Source organism: Cervus elaphus, chromosome 11 (genome assembly GCF_910594005.1).
Source record: "Cervus elaphus chromosome 11, mCerEla1.1, whole genome shotgun sequence".
Taxonomy (NCBI): Eukaryota; Metazoa; Chordata; class Mammalia; order Artiodactyla; family Cervidae; genus Cervus; species Cervus elaphus.
In genome coordinates, this window is record NC_057825.1 from 101152023 (window position 1) to 101167602 (window position 15580).

General features: G+C 42.3%; 1 protein-coding gene across 11 annotated transcripts in view; it reads left to right on the top strand.

Moving 5' to 3' along the window:
- ACOXL (acyl-CoA oxidase like) overlaps positions 1–15580 on the top strand; it is a 345680-nt gene that overhangs the window by 248928 nt on the left and 81172 nt on the right. For all 11 annotated transcript variants that reach the window (XM_043918764.1, XM_043918767.1, XM_043918771.1 and 8 more), the window contains one exon: positions 3571–3682. In XM_043918764.1, the coding sequence (XP_043774699.1) occupies positions 3571–3682 (112 nt within the window). The remainder of the gene's footprint in view (positions 1–3570; positions 3683–15580) is intronic.

A 15580-nucleotide genomic window follows, 5' to 3' on the forward strand; every position in this document is an offset into this window, starting at 1 on the left:
GAAGATGCCCTGGAGGAGGAAATGGCAACCCACTCCAGTATTCTTGCCTGGAGAATCCCATGGACAGAGGAGCCTGGTGGGCTATATAGCCCATGGGGCCACAGAGTCAGACACGACTGCGGCTGAGAACACAGCCCTGAATGGGCATTTTATAGGGCTGATAGTTTCCCTCACAATTTATTAGCTGGAAAATTTACAACATATAAGAAGTTGAAAGAACAGTACAATTCCCATCAGAACCAGTTCCATCCATTCAGGAAACAAGTTTCCCAACTACCTGCATACCATCTGCCCTTCCATTTCTCTTCCAGATAGCAGAGCAGGGCTGTTTCCATCATTTCAAAAGAAAAACAGATTCTCACCCATATGCAAATCTATATTCCTAGCAAATCTTCCAAGATAGACTTGAGATGTGCCAAAGGCGGTATTCCAAGTGTAAATGTTTGGAAAGTTCTAGTCCATTTATTTTTGTCTTGGTTCTTAACCTCCAAAACAATACACTCCTCTCTCCCACACATCCAGGTTTTACTGATTCAGTCTGTCAGTTTTTCTCCTTATGTCCCCAAACCTTACTCACTCTCATTTTTATGTATATTAAGAAAAGCCTTTGTCATCCGACACATCTCCATGCACATACATTGTACTGGGCACTTCTTCAGGTGTTGATGATACAGCAGTGACCTTGGGTTCTCAGCTTTCATGCAGGTAAAGCAGTTGGATGGCAGTCATACTGACAACTCACAAGAGAAGTGAGCAGGTGGGAACACGAGGAAATCCCTGAAATCCCTCCAAGTAGGCGACCATTTGTATGCACTCCCAGAGGCTACCCTTCATTTGGGCTGTGGGAGGAGTCAATCATGGCACTGGAAAGACTCCATGAGACTAGGTGAGGAGGACAGGGCTTGGCTCTGATTGGGGCTGAACCTCATTCTGCAAGCAGCTCCGTTCCGCCCTTTCTCATGCCAGTGAGTGCTGCCTCTTCCCCTCCCCCGAGGGGCTGCCACCGGAGCCCTCACCACTCTCATCGACCAGTGGATCCCTAGGCGGGTGTGGAGGTGGAGGAAAATCAAGTTTCCACACTGTACTTGAATATTGTGTCATTTATATTATGAACATTTTCAGATACTCAGGAGAATAGAAATAATTTTAGGGAACATTCATATACCCACCATAGAATCAACTAGTAACATGTGACTGTGCTGACTATACCACATATATATCCATGTATCAAGTCCTCAATCCATCCTTCAGTTCACCTTTTTTTCTCTGATGCATTTCAAAGTAAACTACAGACATTAGCATACTTCTAAATAATTTGGAATGGACATTATTAACTAAATTTCAATATTTGGTGACAGTTTTTTCTGCTTAGGCAGAAGTTACATGGGGCGTCCCTATAACTTGGTGGCTCAGCAGTAAAAAATCTGCCTGCAGTGCAGGAGACCTGGGTGCGATCCCTGGGTCAGGAAGATCCCCTGGAGAAAGGAATGGCTGCCCACTCAGTATTCTTGCCTGGAAAATTCCATGGACAGAGGGGCCTGGTGGGCTACAGTCCATGGGGTCACAAAGAGTTGGACACAACTGAGCGACTAACACTTTCATTTTTTCACTTTCATACTAAGGTTTGTTTTCCATTCTGTTTAAAATTTTTTTTCAAACTTCTATGTTGAGGGATAATTAGCAAAAATTGTGTATACATGTGAGCTGTGGGTTTGTCATATATGTAGCCTTTGTTATGTTGAGGTTTGTTCCCTCTGTACCCACTTTGTTGAGAGTTTTTATCATAATTTTGAATTTTGTCAGAAGCCATTTTTGCATCTACTGAGATGATCAGATGATTTTTATTCTTCAGTTTATTACTGTGGTGAATCACACTGATTTGTAGATGTTGAACCATCCTTGCATTCCTGGCATAAATCCCACTTGATCATGGTGTATGATCTTTTTGGTGTATTGTTTTGTTTGGTTTTGTTAATATTTTATTGAGGATTTTTGGATCTATGTTCATCAGTCTGTAATTTTCTTTTTGTGTGTGATATCTTTATTGGCTTTGGTATCAGGCTAATTCTGGCATTCTAGAATGAGTTCAGAAGTTTTCTTTTTTCTTTAATTTTTTTGGGATAGTTTGAGAAAGATAGGTGTTACTTCTTCAGAAGTTTGGTAGAATTCACCCATGACGCCATCTGGCCCTGGACTTTTATTTATTGGGAGATCTTTACTTTTTTTAATGATCCAATTTTATTGCAAGTAATTACTCGGCTCATATTTTCTATTTCTTCTTCATTTGGTCTTCAAAGATGATATGTTTCTAGGAACTTATTTATTTTGTCTGGGTTGTCAGTTTTATTGGTGTGTAATTGTTCATATTATTTTCCTTTCTCTTGACAGAGAGACACCTGGGGTGTTAATTTTTCACTCCTCTGAGTAGAACTTCTGTGAATACATTTGTATACAAGTGTTTTCATGAATTTGTTTTATTTTTCTAAGGCAAATAGTAAGAATGGAATGGCTGAGTCATAGGTTATGTGTGTTTAGTTTATGAGGAACTGAGAACTTTTTCCACCTGGGAAGCCCATTTATAATAGCTGTAAATGGAGTATAACCTTTAAAAATTGTGAAGCATTATACTGGATAACTGTATAATATTGTACATCAACTATACTTCAGTTAAAATATATCTTTTAGGGATTTCCCTGGTGGTCCAATGGTTATTACTCTGTGCTGCCAATGCAGGAGGCAAGGGTTCAATCCCTGATTGGAGAACTAAGATCCCACATGTCGTGAGGGGTGGCCAAAATAAAAGGTTAAATTAAAAAACAAAAGATTTAAAAAATACTAAGTGGAAAAAGCAGTAAACCAAATTATCTTTATTTTTTTAATAAATTTATTTCTTTTAATTGGAGGCTAATTACTTTACAGTATTGTAGTGGTTTTTGCCATACATTGACATGAATCTGCCATGGGTGTACATGTGTTCGCCATCCTGAACCCCCCTCCCACCTCCCTCCTCATCCCATCCCTCAGGGTCATCCCAGTGTACCAGCCCCGAGCACCCTGTCTCACGCATGGAACCTAGACTGGCGATCTGTTTCACATATGATAATATACATGTTTCAATGCTATTCTCCCAAATCATCCCACCCTCACTCTCTCCCACAGAGTCCAAAAGACTGTTCTATACATCTGTGTCTCTTTTGCTGTCTCGCATATAGGGCTATCGTCACCATCTTTCTAAATTCCATATATATGCGTTAGTATACTGTATTGGTGTTTTCCTTTCTGGCTTACTTCACTCTGTATAATAGGCTCCAGTTTCATCCATCCTATCTTTACATCGAAAGGATGACCACATAGAATAACTTGATCCAGGCATTCATTGACAAAACTACTAATAAAAGGCACAAAATATAGCAAGTGAGAGATCAAGGAGATAATTATGTGTACTCACACTCTCTATTGGGAAGAAATTCTTTCTGAAAAAACAAATCCCATCTATTTCTTTCAAATTGAAATACTCTGGTGATGACAAAATAATAATGATGGTCACTGTGCTTTTTTTTTTTTTCCCAGTTTCCTGGCATTTAACATGGACACAGTTGGTAATCTCACCTTTCTGTTGAAAGCAGTGCATTTTCGTGAAAGGATTCTTCAGCGGGGTTTGGTGGCCCGAATTTATTATAAGGTAAAGATACACTGTGTTATATTGCTATTTTTCCTTTTGACATGTGCGTCAGGCATATTCTTGCTGGTGAAAGTGTTAATCCCTCAGTCGGGTCCAACTCTTTGTGACCCAATGGACTGTGGCCCGCCAGACTCCTCTGTCCATGGAATTTCCCAGGCAAGAATACTGGAGTGGGGAGTGATTCCCTTCTCCAAGGGATCTTCCCCTTCCTGCCAAATGTAATAGAGGATGAGTCAGCAAGTCGGGCACAACTGAAGTGACTTAGCACACATGCAGCAATAATTACAAGCTTCTGGAAACGGCTAGAATTTCTATAAGCCGTTTTGCATGACAGCATTGCTTACTGTGGAGTCCCTGATGCTACTGATGAACTCTGTGTCATCTTTAGAATGGGAGTTGATGAGTGGAGTGATTTTTAACCCTTACTGAAACTGAAGCATCATTGTCTGTAATAACGAATACATTATTTTCAGGGGGGAGGGGGAAAGTGCATCAGGCACATGTGGAAATTAACCATTGGGTTTGCCTGAGATGCACTCTATTTCCTACTAAAGTGCCCATGATGTTCTGAAAAAACATAAAACCTTGCATCAGCGTTGATAGAAATCTAGAGTTAGTTTCCACCAAGTGTGGTGCCAATGGAGTTACTGGAGGAAACCCCTACCCCCACCACAGCAATATTTGTTTCATCTCCAAATTCCAACATGGAATAGACAAGAAGACCCTAAGAGAAGACTTTATCTACTTTCTGCCCAGACTCAGAGACTCAGGGCTACCTTAGCCTGAAATCAGACCTCTGCTCTCCCTCTGCAAAGGAATTAGGTTCCAAGAGGACCAGAACTGGTTCCCATGAAACTTCCCCCGCAGCTTCAGTTCATCTCTTTTAATATGAATACCAAGATCATATCTCCCAGGACGACATCACCAAGGACAACACAGAGTGGGAGGAGGGTGCATGCCACATTGGGGGATGGGTATTCTCTTAGGAAGTGCTCTTCAGCAGAGGAGCCCTGGAGCAGAAGTGGTCCAGATCCACTCGGGGAACAAGACAGACTGATGAGTGCCCACTGGGAGCTGAACCAAGTTTGTGCAAATTGGTCCATCCTCCAGGTGTGGGTCTGAGGTGAAGCCCTGGCAGATGCCAAGGGCATATTCAGATGGGTTTAAGTCACTCCACATTCCCTGCCCTTATCAAACATGGTGCCAGCCAAAATAAGAGGAGGTTGCCATCAAGACACTCTAGAGGCACTAGTGAGCAGAACAATGGAGAAAATGTAACCTATGAATGAGCTTTCCAAGACTGTAGAAGTAGAGGATAAAGATCACGAGATGATACTCAACAGAGTGAAAACAGTCAAAATGCAACCTACAGAGAAGAAATATTCCTGAAAATGCTGGAACAAAGGAGCAGATATAATAACCAACACAGAAGAAAAGTATTTTCCCTAGTGTAAAAAAAAAATCAAAATTTTAGTGGAAAAAAATACCCATACCTGAGGATAGCTTGCAGTTCTATAGTGAAGAGAATATCATTTAAGCAACCAGACAGAAAATAATAGTTTATCAACAAATTAAAAAATGACAAGACTAGCTTCAATTCTTATTCACCAGCTCCAAATGGACTAAGACTTCCTCCTAGAAAGAGGAAACCTCATGATCTAAGCGTACCATTCCAAGCCAGATTTAATCCATGAGTATTATATGCAGAGTACATCATGAGAAATGCTGGGCTGGATGAAGCACAAGTTGGAATCAAGATTGCTGGGAGAAATACCAATAACCTCAGATGTGCAAATGACACCACCCTTATGGCAGAAAGTGAAGAAGGATTAAAGGGCCTCTTGATGAAAGTGAAAGAGGTGAGTGAAAAAGTTGACTTAAAGCTCAACATTCAGAAAACTAAGGTCATGGCATCCGGTCCCATCACTTCATGGCAAATAGATGGGAAACAGTGACTGACTATTTTTCTGGGCTCCAAAATCACTGCAGATGGTGATTGCAGCCATGAAATTAAAAGATGCTTACTCCTTGGAAGGAAAGTTATGACCAACCTAGACAGCACATTAAAAAGCAGAGACATTACTTTGTCAACAAAGGTCCGTCTAGTCAAGGCTATGGTTTTTCCAGTGGTCATGTATGGATGTGAGAGTTGGACTGTAAAGAAAGCTGAGCACCGAAGAATTGATGCTTTTGAACTGTGGTGCTGGAGAAGGCTCTTGAGAGTCCCTTGGACTGCAAGGAGATCCAACCAGTCCATCCTAAAGGAGATCAGTCCTGGGTGTTCATTGGAAGGACTGATGCTGAAGCTGAAACTCCAGTACTTTGGCCGCCTCATGCAAACACAATGTTGTAAAGCAATTATCCTCCAATTAAAAAATTTAAAACATTTTAAGCATCTATAAAAGAATTGGTGGTGCCTGTGGATCAGCCAACTAATAATTATGTGTTTTGAAATAGTTAAACAGAGTTGGATAGTTTTATATATTTTATTTTATTATTAACAAAGTTAAATAAACAACATAGTTGTTGTTGTTTAGTCACTAAGTCATGTCCAACTCTTTTGTGATGCTGTGAACCTTAGCCTGCCAGCTCTTCTGACCATGGGTTTTCCAGGCAGGAAAGCACACTGGAATGGGTTGCCATCTTCTTCTCCAGGGGACCTTTCTGACCCAAGGATTGAGCCCATGTCTCCTGCGTTTCCTGCATGGGCAGGTGGATTCTTTACCACTGACCCACCTTAATTTTCCTCAAACGCACATTTTATTTTGGAGACCCTTGGCCCACACACATTAGACAATCCATCTCCCTCTTAGTCTGGGATGAGTGCTGAGGGTTCGTAGTTCACAGTCAGAGTTAGGGAGTCAAGACCCCAGGTCCTCCCAAAAGACCTGTCAGTGCAGGGGACCCAAAGCTGGTGCTCTGTCCCAACCTAGAGGGGTGGGATGGGGAGGGACATGGAGGGGACATATACATACCTATGGCTGATTCATGTTGATGTATCAGTATTGTTAAGTAATTTTGCTCTAATTAAAAAAGAGAGAGACCTACCCTCTGATCATTTCTTTCCTTCCTTGGTGCAGCCAGAATTTAACTCCAGATGGGCCCAGGCAATGTCCTTCTGTGCTCTGGTAACCATGGAGGGAGCCCAGCTCCAGAGCTCCCCTTGGAAGCCCCACTCCTCCAGTTTTCAAAATCACCTTGCAAGCATTGTTCATCAAGGTCACTGCATCATTTCCCCATTAGTGGGGCAGGGAGAAGACAATAAACTTGTCACCTTGAGAATAGTTTATTAAGGGCTTCTTCCATTCTGTGGGCTCCGCTGCTGGCTCGGCTGGTAAAGAGTCTGCCATGCAGGAGACCCAGGTTCAATCCCTGGTTGGGAAGAGCCTCTGGAGGAAGGCATGGCGACCCACTCCAGTATTCTTGCCTTGAGAATCCCATGGACAGAGGAGTCTGGTGGGCTACAGTCCATGGGGTCGCAAAGAGTCGGAATCGACTGAATGACTAACACTTTCAGTCATTTCATAAAAGAAAAATCTAAAGCAGACAAATGCATACCCTCAGTAATCAATATGTATAACAGATGACTGCTAAATTTCATATGTTTATAACAAAAATTGGGCAGGTAGAGGGATGGTAATTCAGGTGGGATGAGAATCCTTCTGGTTAACCAGTGGGTTAATCCTTCTGTCATCACCTGTAATACTCCTCTACTGCACTGGCAGTTTTTCCATTTCAGAGTGTGTGGAAATCAGCTAGGAATAAGTGATTTTAAAAATCTGATTTATGATGCCCTCCTTCCCACTGCAAGGCTGAGTCAAAAGGAAAAGAGAAGTGGTTGGTATCAACAAGTAAAGACCATGAATCATCCTCAAAATCCAGGGGCTGTCATCTAAGTTGGGAACAACTACCCTAAGTTATTTTTCCTTATTTGGAATTTGAGATTTTGTTGGAAAAGAGTTAGTGGGGGTTTGAAATAAGGTTTCGGGTGATGTAACTTTGTAGAGCTTTCTGTATATTTCATTCATTTATTTATTCAGCTGCACCAGGTCTCTGTTGCAGCGCATGGGGCCTTTAGTTGCAGCATATGAACTCTTAGTTGTGGCATGTGGGATCTCGTTCCCTGACCAAGGATGGAACCCGGGCCCCCTGCATTGGGAGCATGGAGTCTTCATCACTGGACTGCCCGGGGGGTCCCTAGAGCTTTCTGACATCACCCACAGTTTTTATTGTTGTGGTTGGTGCAACCTGACTGCTCTGTGTGTGTGTGACTTTAACGTTCTTTAGATCTTCAAAATATAACGAAATCATAGTGCCACTGAAGGCTATCTTTCTAATAGGTGATGCCAACTGTTTGTTATACTTTTAGACTAACAGGTTCTTTGCCCAGGTCACCTGGTTGGCGTTTAGAACCTTGTCTGAGTTTCTGTCTGTGGAAAATGCAAGCTGTCCGTGTCGGTGATTGGATGGCACACCCATGGCGTGTGCTGGAGGTCAAGCTGCCACAGTCTCCTCAGTCACAGGTCTTCAGGAACTTCGTCCAGTGTTAGTCGCTTAGTCATGTCTGACTCTGCCACCCCGTATGGACTCTATAGCCTGCCAGGCTCCTCTGTCCATGGAATTCTCCAGGCAAGAATACTGGAGAGGGTTGCCATGCCCTTCTCCAGAGGATCTTCCCGACCCAGGGACCGAACCACCTCTCCTGCATTGGCAGGCGGGTTCTTTGTTGGCAGGCGGGCTCAGTGATATCTGATAAATCAGGGAGGATCCAGGGATAGCTGATAAATCAGAGAGGAGCTGGAAAATACCACCGTCACCAAAAAAGTAAAGTGTTACTCACTCAGCTGTGTCTAACTCTTTGTGATCCTATGGACTTGTAGCCACCAGGGTCTTCTGTCCATTAGATTTCCCAGACAAGAATTCTGAAGTGGGTTGCCATGACCTTCTCCAGTGGATCTTCCTCACCCAGGGATCAAACCCAGGTCTCCCGCATGGCAGACAGATTCTTTACCATCAGAGCCACCATGGTTGCTGAACCCAGAAAGAAAGTCTGATCTTCTTTGCTTGTACTTCTTTGGGAGTTTCAGAGCAGAGACAGGAAATAGAGAGTGACAGCCGCTGGGTTCTGTTTGTTACCATTTTAAAAGCCAACAGGGCAGCCTGAAGAGCAGATGTTTTACGAAAAATCTCATGGTACAGAAATGCCGAGAGCTTTGTTCCAGAGGCAGATCATCAAAGACAGGAAACAGGATTAGAAACTAAATTTCCTGAGTCACTGGTCTGCGTTGATCTTGCGTCTTCTAACTCCTGTGGCTTAGTTGGGTTGGGAGGATGAGCCAGAGACCAGGGCCAGCTGACGGACAGTCTTTGTGTCCTTGAGCACTGGGTGCTGCCTGGGCAATAGTCACCTTGTACAAAAGTGAGGCTCCTCTGCTGACTGGGGCTGAAATTCCTTTAATGGGGAACGTGTTCCCACTTCTCAGTGAGAGGTAAGGCTTACACCCCTGCAACTCTCGAGAGAGGGAAAGCGTGACTGACTTCCATGGCACAGTAAGCTGAACATGGTGCTGAGGAGGGCAGATACTGGTCTGGCGAGAGCCCGGAGTGGGCAGACAGGAAGACCCGAGGCTGCCCGTGCCTGCCTCCTGTGAAGACTGGCACTTCCGTCTTGGTTGTTTCTGGTCACAGGAAACGCTTCTGCTCTGTGATGCTTTCCTTTCTCTTGTTCTGTGCGTGTGTGCCCGCGTGCTCAGTCACATCTGACCCTGTGATCTCATGGACTGCAGCCCACCAGGCTCCCCGTCCATGGGATTCTCCGGGCAAGAATACTGGAGTGGGTTGCCATTTCCTTCTCCAGGGGATCTTCCGTACCCACGGATCAAATGTCTCTTATGTCTCCTGCATGGTCAGGCAGGTTCTTCACCTCTGGCACCACCTGGGAAGCCCCCTGTGATGTTACTAGTGGGGACATTCAATTTCCCTCATTCTGGCTACGTTCCTTTATTAGAAAGAAGAGCTGTCCCTTTTCCACCAATTATTTATTTATTCAATTCATTATTATTTACATCAGTTCAGATTAATGGATATTCTATATTTGGGCTACACCCAATTCTAACATATTTTATTTTCTTGCTCAGATTGTTTCCGCTTTGGCCATTGAAAGCTCCTTTCACGTTAGCTAGCCCAAATGTCTGTTTGTTATGTCCCCATGATTTTTTTTTAGCACTTCTGTACTTTGGGTACCACAAAATGTCATAGGCTCATCTTTCATTTTCTCTGCCCACCCTGTAATCAACCATTTCTCTAAGAGTTCCTGGTCCTTTTATTGGAGAATAGCATTTAAAACCAGTATCTGGTTGCTGAGTATGCTAATTTGCTACTGGAATGTCACTATTTCTAGGCTTGTTCTGAGCTAGAAAATAGATATAGGTTTACTCGCACATTCTCACACAGATTTATACGTACTTACGTTAGAAACCACGAGTTTTTACTGGTAGTTCTGATTCCAATCCCAAACCACAAGCCTTCCCTCTTTCCTATTTGTAATGTCTTTCTCTGAGAAAGTGAGAAATCTGGCTTTGACTGTCTACTATGTTTATTTATTTGATCTTCCCTAGTATACACATTAAGTAGTTTCAGAATTGCTAGTCCAGTCTCTCTGTGAGAAACACATTTACAACTAGAACACAGTATTTCTTTGTGAATGTAGCTTACAGTATCTAAAAAAGTAGTATTTCCCAAATTTACTTCAATATGTTTTTTTCCCTCTCCTTCAGTGAGATTATGTTATTTATTTGCAACACAGCTGTTAATAGTAAATCCCTACACGTAACAAGATACAAACTCAATATCCAAAATAAATTTACTTTTATACACTATCAATAAATAATTAGAAGACACAATGTAAAATTAAATTAAATTTACAACATCATTAGAAAACATGAAATTCTTAGGAATATATTTTGCAACAAAAATTCAAGTAGTGCAAGATCTATACATAGAAAACTATAAAGCATTGCGGAAGGTAATTAAAGGGAACTTAAATGGGTAGAAAAGTACATCGTATCTGTGCATGGAAAGACCCAGCATAGCTGTGATGCTCATTCTCCTTAAATGGGTCTGTAGATCTGACTCCATCTCAATCAGATTTGCAGCGGCAGACATTTTTGCAGAAACTCACAAGAGGATTTGGCAATTCATATGGAAATACAAATAATCTGAAATAGCCAAAATGACTGAAAAAAGTTGAAGAAATGTGGAGGCCTTGTAGTACCTGATTTCAGAGTTTATGTTTGTGCTGCAATTACCCAGACAGTATGGATTTGGTATAACGATAAACAGATCAATGGAACAGTATAAAGTCCAGAAAATTGACTCAGAAATATATGTTCACTTGATTTTTTACAAAGGTACAAAGGGAATTAAATGATGAAAAAAAATTTCAACAAATTGTGTGACAAACAGCTAAATATTCAAATGGAAAAAATCTATTCCTCATATAACACAGAAATATTAACTTGAAATTGACCATAGACTTAAAGTGAAAACTTAAAACTTTTAGAAGAAAACATGAGACTATTCCTTTGGAGTTGGTGCAGACTAAGATTTTTTAGTGAAAAAGATAAAAAGCACTAACCGTTCAATTAAATATTGACCAGATTTAAAAATTTTTAATTTAAAAAATTGCTCTTCAAAAGACATCAGTAAGAAAGCAAAAAGACAAGCCATAACCTTGGAAAAATTATTTGCAACACATGTATCTGACAAAAGACTTTTATCCAAAATAAAGACCTTCTCTAAACCAGTAACAAAAAGACACAATCTAAGAAAAATTACACAAGAGACTTGAAAGACATTTCAAAAAAGAAGATAAAAGAATGGTAATGAGCACATGAAACTTTGCTCAGTCTTATTAGTCATCAGGGAAATTGAAATTAAAACCACAGTGAAATACCACGACACACCCACTGCAGTGTGTTAAGCTAAAAGGGTGTAAGTCAATCATGGTGACAGTATAGAGCAAGGGGAGCTTTGATCATTGCTGTAAAATAGTGATAACTGATCTGAGAAACAGTTTGGCAGTTCCTTATAAAGTTAAATACACAGCTACCCTACAACCAGCACTTTCCCCCCTAGGTTTTTATGTAAATACCAAGAGAAATGAAATTCTGCTCACAGAAAGACTTTTACAAGAATGTTTATAGCATCTGTATCAATAATAGCCCCAAACTGGAGACAACCCAAATGTTCATCTGCATGAAATTAGGTAAACTAATTGTAATATCTTCATACCACAGAATTGTATCCAGCAATAAAAGGGATAAACTACTGTTACATGCAGCCACAGAAGTGAATTTTACAGATGTTATGTGTAGTGAAAGAAGCCTGGAAAGAAGTTAATAATGTATGATTCCATTTATATGACATTCATTCAAGAAGGGGTGAAATTAGTTAGTGGTGGTCTGTGGATCAGAGAGTGAGAGGGTGTGGTGTGGGCTGGGAAGGGAGTACAGTGCAGGGTTTGGGGAATTTCTTTATCTTGGTATGGATGGTTACATGGGTGCATACACATAAAGAAATCATCAAGCAGTCAACTTAAGATTGATGCATCTGACTGCACGCTTCTTATGCTTCAATTAAAATATGTAAAGACACAACCTAAGTGGTGCCTCACAGCGTTCAGGTTGCTTGCATTGCAGGCACTCATCATCTTTTCTCGTATGAAATTGGAAACTCAGAACTTTCCAAGATTCAGCCACTGAATCTTGATACACTAATTGCAGAAAAGAAGAAATGGCAAATGGCAGCAACATTCACCAAGTGTCAGTTCTATGCTAGAGAGTTTTCCAGTGGCATACCAAAACACAGTTGTGGGCGCCCAGACCAGCCAGCAGCATGGGATCCAGAGCATGGTGACAGATGACAGGGGAGGTCTGGGCAAGGTTAAAGGAACCTGGCAGGAGGTGAGCTATTGAGGGTTGGCCCCAAAGTCAGGCATGTACCCTAAAGATTCTGAACCTTCTATTAGAGATCTTGACATCTGAAAGTCTGGACCATGGGAAGCAGGTCTCTGGCCAAGGTGGCAGGAAAGGCTCGGGCATGGACAGTGGGGCAAATCATCCAGACGGGGCGCGGGACAAGACAGAGCTTAGTCTGAGAGACACGCAGATTCACGGGTACATGTAGCAAACTCAGGACTCATGGTTGGAGAGCATAGCATAGAAATGACGTTTTTCTAGTTTATGGAATGCTATTTACTGGTGTGTTTGACTTGGTGTCAATGACTGAATACTGAACAACAGTTTCTTTTTTGGAGTCTCTCCTGTTATTTTTCCTCCAGTTTCATTGGATGTAATTGACATAGAACACTGTGTAACTTTAAGGGGTACGATGTGATGATTCGTATATGTTGTGTACTGATTAGCACACTACTGTTAGTTAACACTCATCAGCTCACAGTTACATTTTTGGTAGAGAGTGAGACATTGAAGATCTACTTTCTAGCACCTTATATGTGTATAGTATAATATTGTTAGCTGTAGTCACCATGCCATACTTTATTTAGGTCACGAGACATTTTCCCCCTTGACCAACATGTGTCAATTTCTCCCACCCCCAACCCCTGATAGCCACCATTCTACTCCCTCTCTGTGACTTCATCTTTTTAATTTTATTTATCTAAAGATTTTTTCTTTTATGTGGACCATTTTTAGTCTTTATTGAATTTGTTACAATATTGCTTCTCTTTTATGTATTGGTTTTTTGGCTATGAGGCATGTGGGATCTTAGTTCCCCAACCAGGGATCAAACCTGCACTGCCAGCTCCCCCACCCCACCCCCGGATTGGAAGACAAAGTCTTAACCACTGGACTGCCAGGGAGGTCCCAACTTCAGCTTTTTTAGATTCTGCATATAAATGAGATTGTAAAGTATTTGTCTTTCTATGCGTGACTTATTTTACTTATCATAATGACCTCAGAGTCTATCTATGTGGTTGCAAATGGCAGGATTTCCTTTCTTCTCATGCTGGATGGCTATTTCAGTGTGTGTGTGTGTGTGTGTGTATGAATACTTAGATTCCTTCCATATCTTGGCTTGTGTAAATATGTTTCAATGACCATAGGAGTGCAGATATCCCTTCAAGATAGTGATTTCATTTCCTTCGGATAAATACCCAGAAGTAGTATTGTTGGATCTATATGGTAGTTCCATTTTAAATTTTTTAGAAACCGCCATACTATTTTCCATGGTGGCTGTCCCAATTTACATTGCCACCAGCAGTACACAAGGATTCCCTTTTCTTCACATCTTCATCGACACTTTTTATCTCTTGTTTTTTGATTAGCTATTCTAAAAGGTATGAGGTGATAGTTCATAGTGGTTTCGATTTATATTTCCCTGATGATTACTGATGTTGAGCATTCTTTCAAGTACCAAGCAGACTGGGATGAACACACCTAGACTCCCGCGTGTGAAGCAGATAGCCAGCAGGAAGCCGCCGTGTAGCACAGGGAGCTCAGCTCGGTGCTGTGACGACGCAGAGGCGGGCTGGGGTGGGGTTGCAGGGAGGCTGAAGAGGGAGGGGATGTATGTGTACCATGAGCTGACTCACGTCGTTGTCCAGCAGAAACTGCAGTGGAGTGACTGCAGTGGTGGGTCCTCACTGCGGGGAGCCTTGTACACCCTGAGTATGGGGTCTAGAACCTTCTACCTTCCCTGCAAGTGGCCGGAGCACATCGGTGTCAGGAAGATCATTCTGGACTCAGTGATGAGAGGGGGGGCCCTTTGGAAGGCCACAGAAACCGTCACCCCAGAAAAGCTGGGATCTAGTCTGAGCTAGGAGGGGTGGCAGAGGGCTGCAGTCCTTTGGGTCACACAGAGTTGGACATGACAAGCAACATAGCATGCACGGCAGTGAGCGTGAGGGGTGGGGGGTGAGACTTGGGCCAGTTTAAGGAGAGAACGCAGCAGGTGGAGTCAGGAGTGCCCCCAGGGCTTCTGGGGGAGACTCGATGGCACTTGTGGCCACTGAGGCACAGAGCCCTGTGGAGTCCAAACTGCAGTGGGTTTGTGCTCTTCCTCCCAGTCTCTTGTTCCCTGTGTTCACCCTAGACCCCCATGGGGTGAGTCCTCTGTGTGCCGCACCCCTGGCCTTTCCCACACAGTCCCAAGAATGCCTCCTTCAGCTGTCTTATGGGCCAAGCACCAGCTGAGCTGCTGCAGAGAATCAGGAAACAAAGATCCTGAAGGCTGATTTCTTTCCCATATTAAATGTACATTATTCTGCCTTATGACAGGTTTAGGCAGTCACTAAGGGCAGTCAGGTTCCATAACATCGTCTTCAGCTAAATGCAAATATCGTGTTCTTGAAACAAGATCTTTCTAGCTGATGGTACTCCAAATGCACACTTCAGTGCCTGTAAAATCTATTTATGGTCTCCTGATTTCCACCCCCTACCCCCACCTCTATTCTTCCTCCACCGGAACAGTTAGAAGCAATTTCAAGAGGAGGACACTGCTAAGAAAGGAGGAAGGCATCACCCATCTGTTTATTGACATATCCATTGTTGGAAATGATCAAGATCAATTTCAGGGGCATGTATTCAAACGTATGCTAAATGACCAAAGAAGCTGTATCATCTGATACTCGTTTTCTGTTCTGAAAGACTCAGTAATAAAACGCAGACTCTTCATTTGACACAAAAAGGGAAAAGGAGGAGAAATTGGGAAGTAATGTATTCAATTATAGGAGCCCTTTGCCAAGAGCCTATTGATTTCATCTTCTAACAATTTCAGCCAAGCCTTAGTGGTGAAAAGATTCAGAAACAGGTCAGATCAAGCACATGTGTCCCCCCTGCCCCATACCCACTCCTGGACAAAAATAGTCAGGTCTTCGCT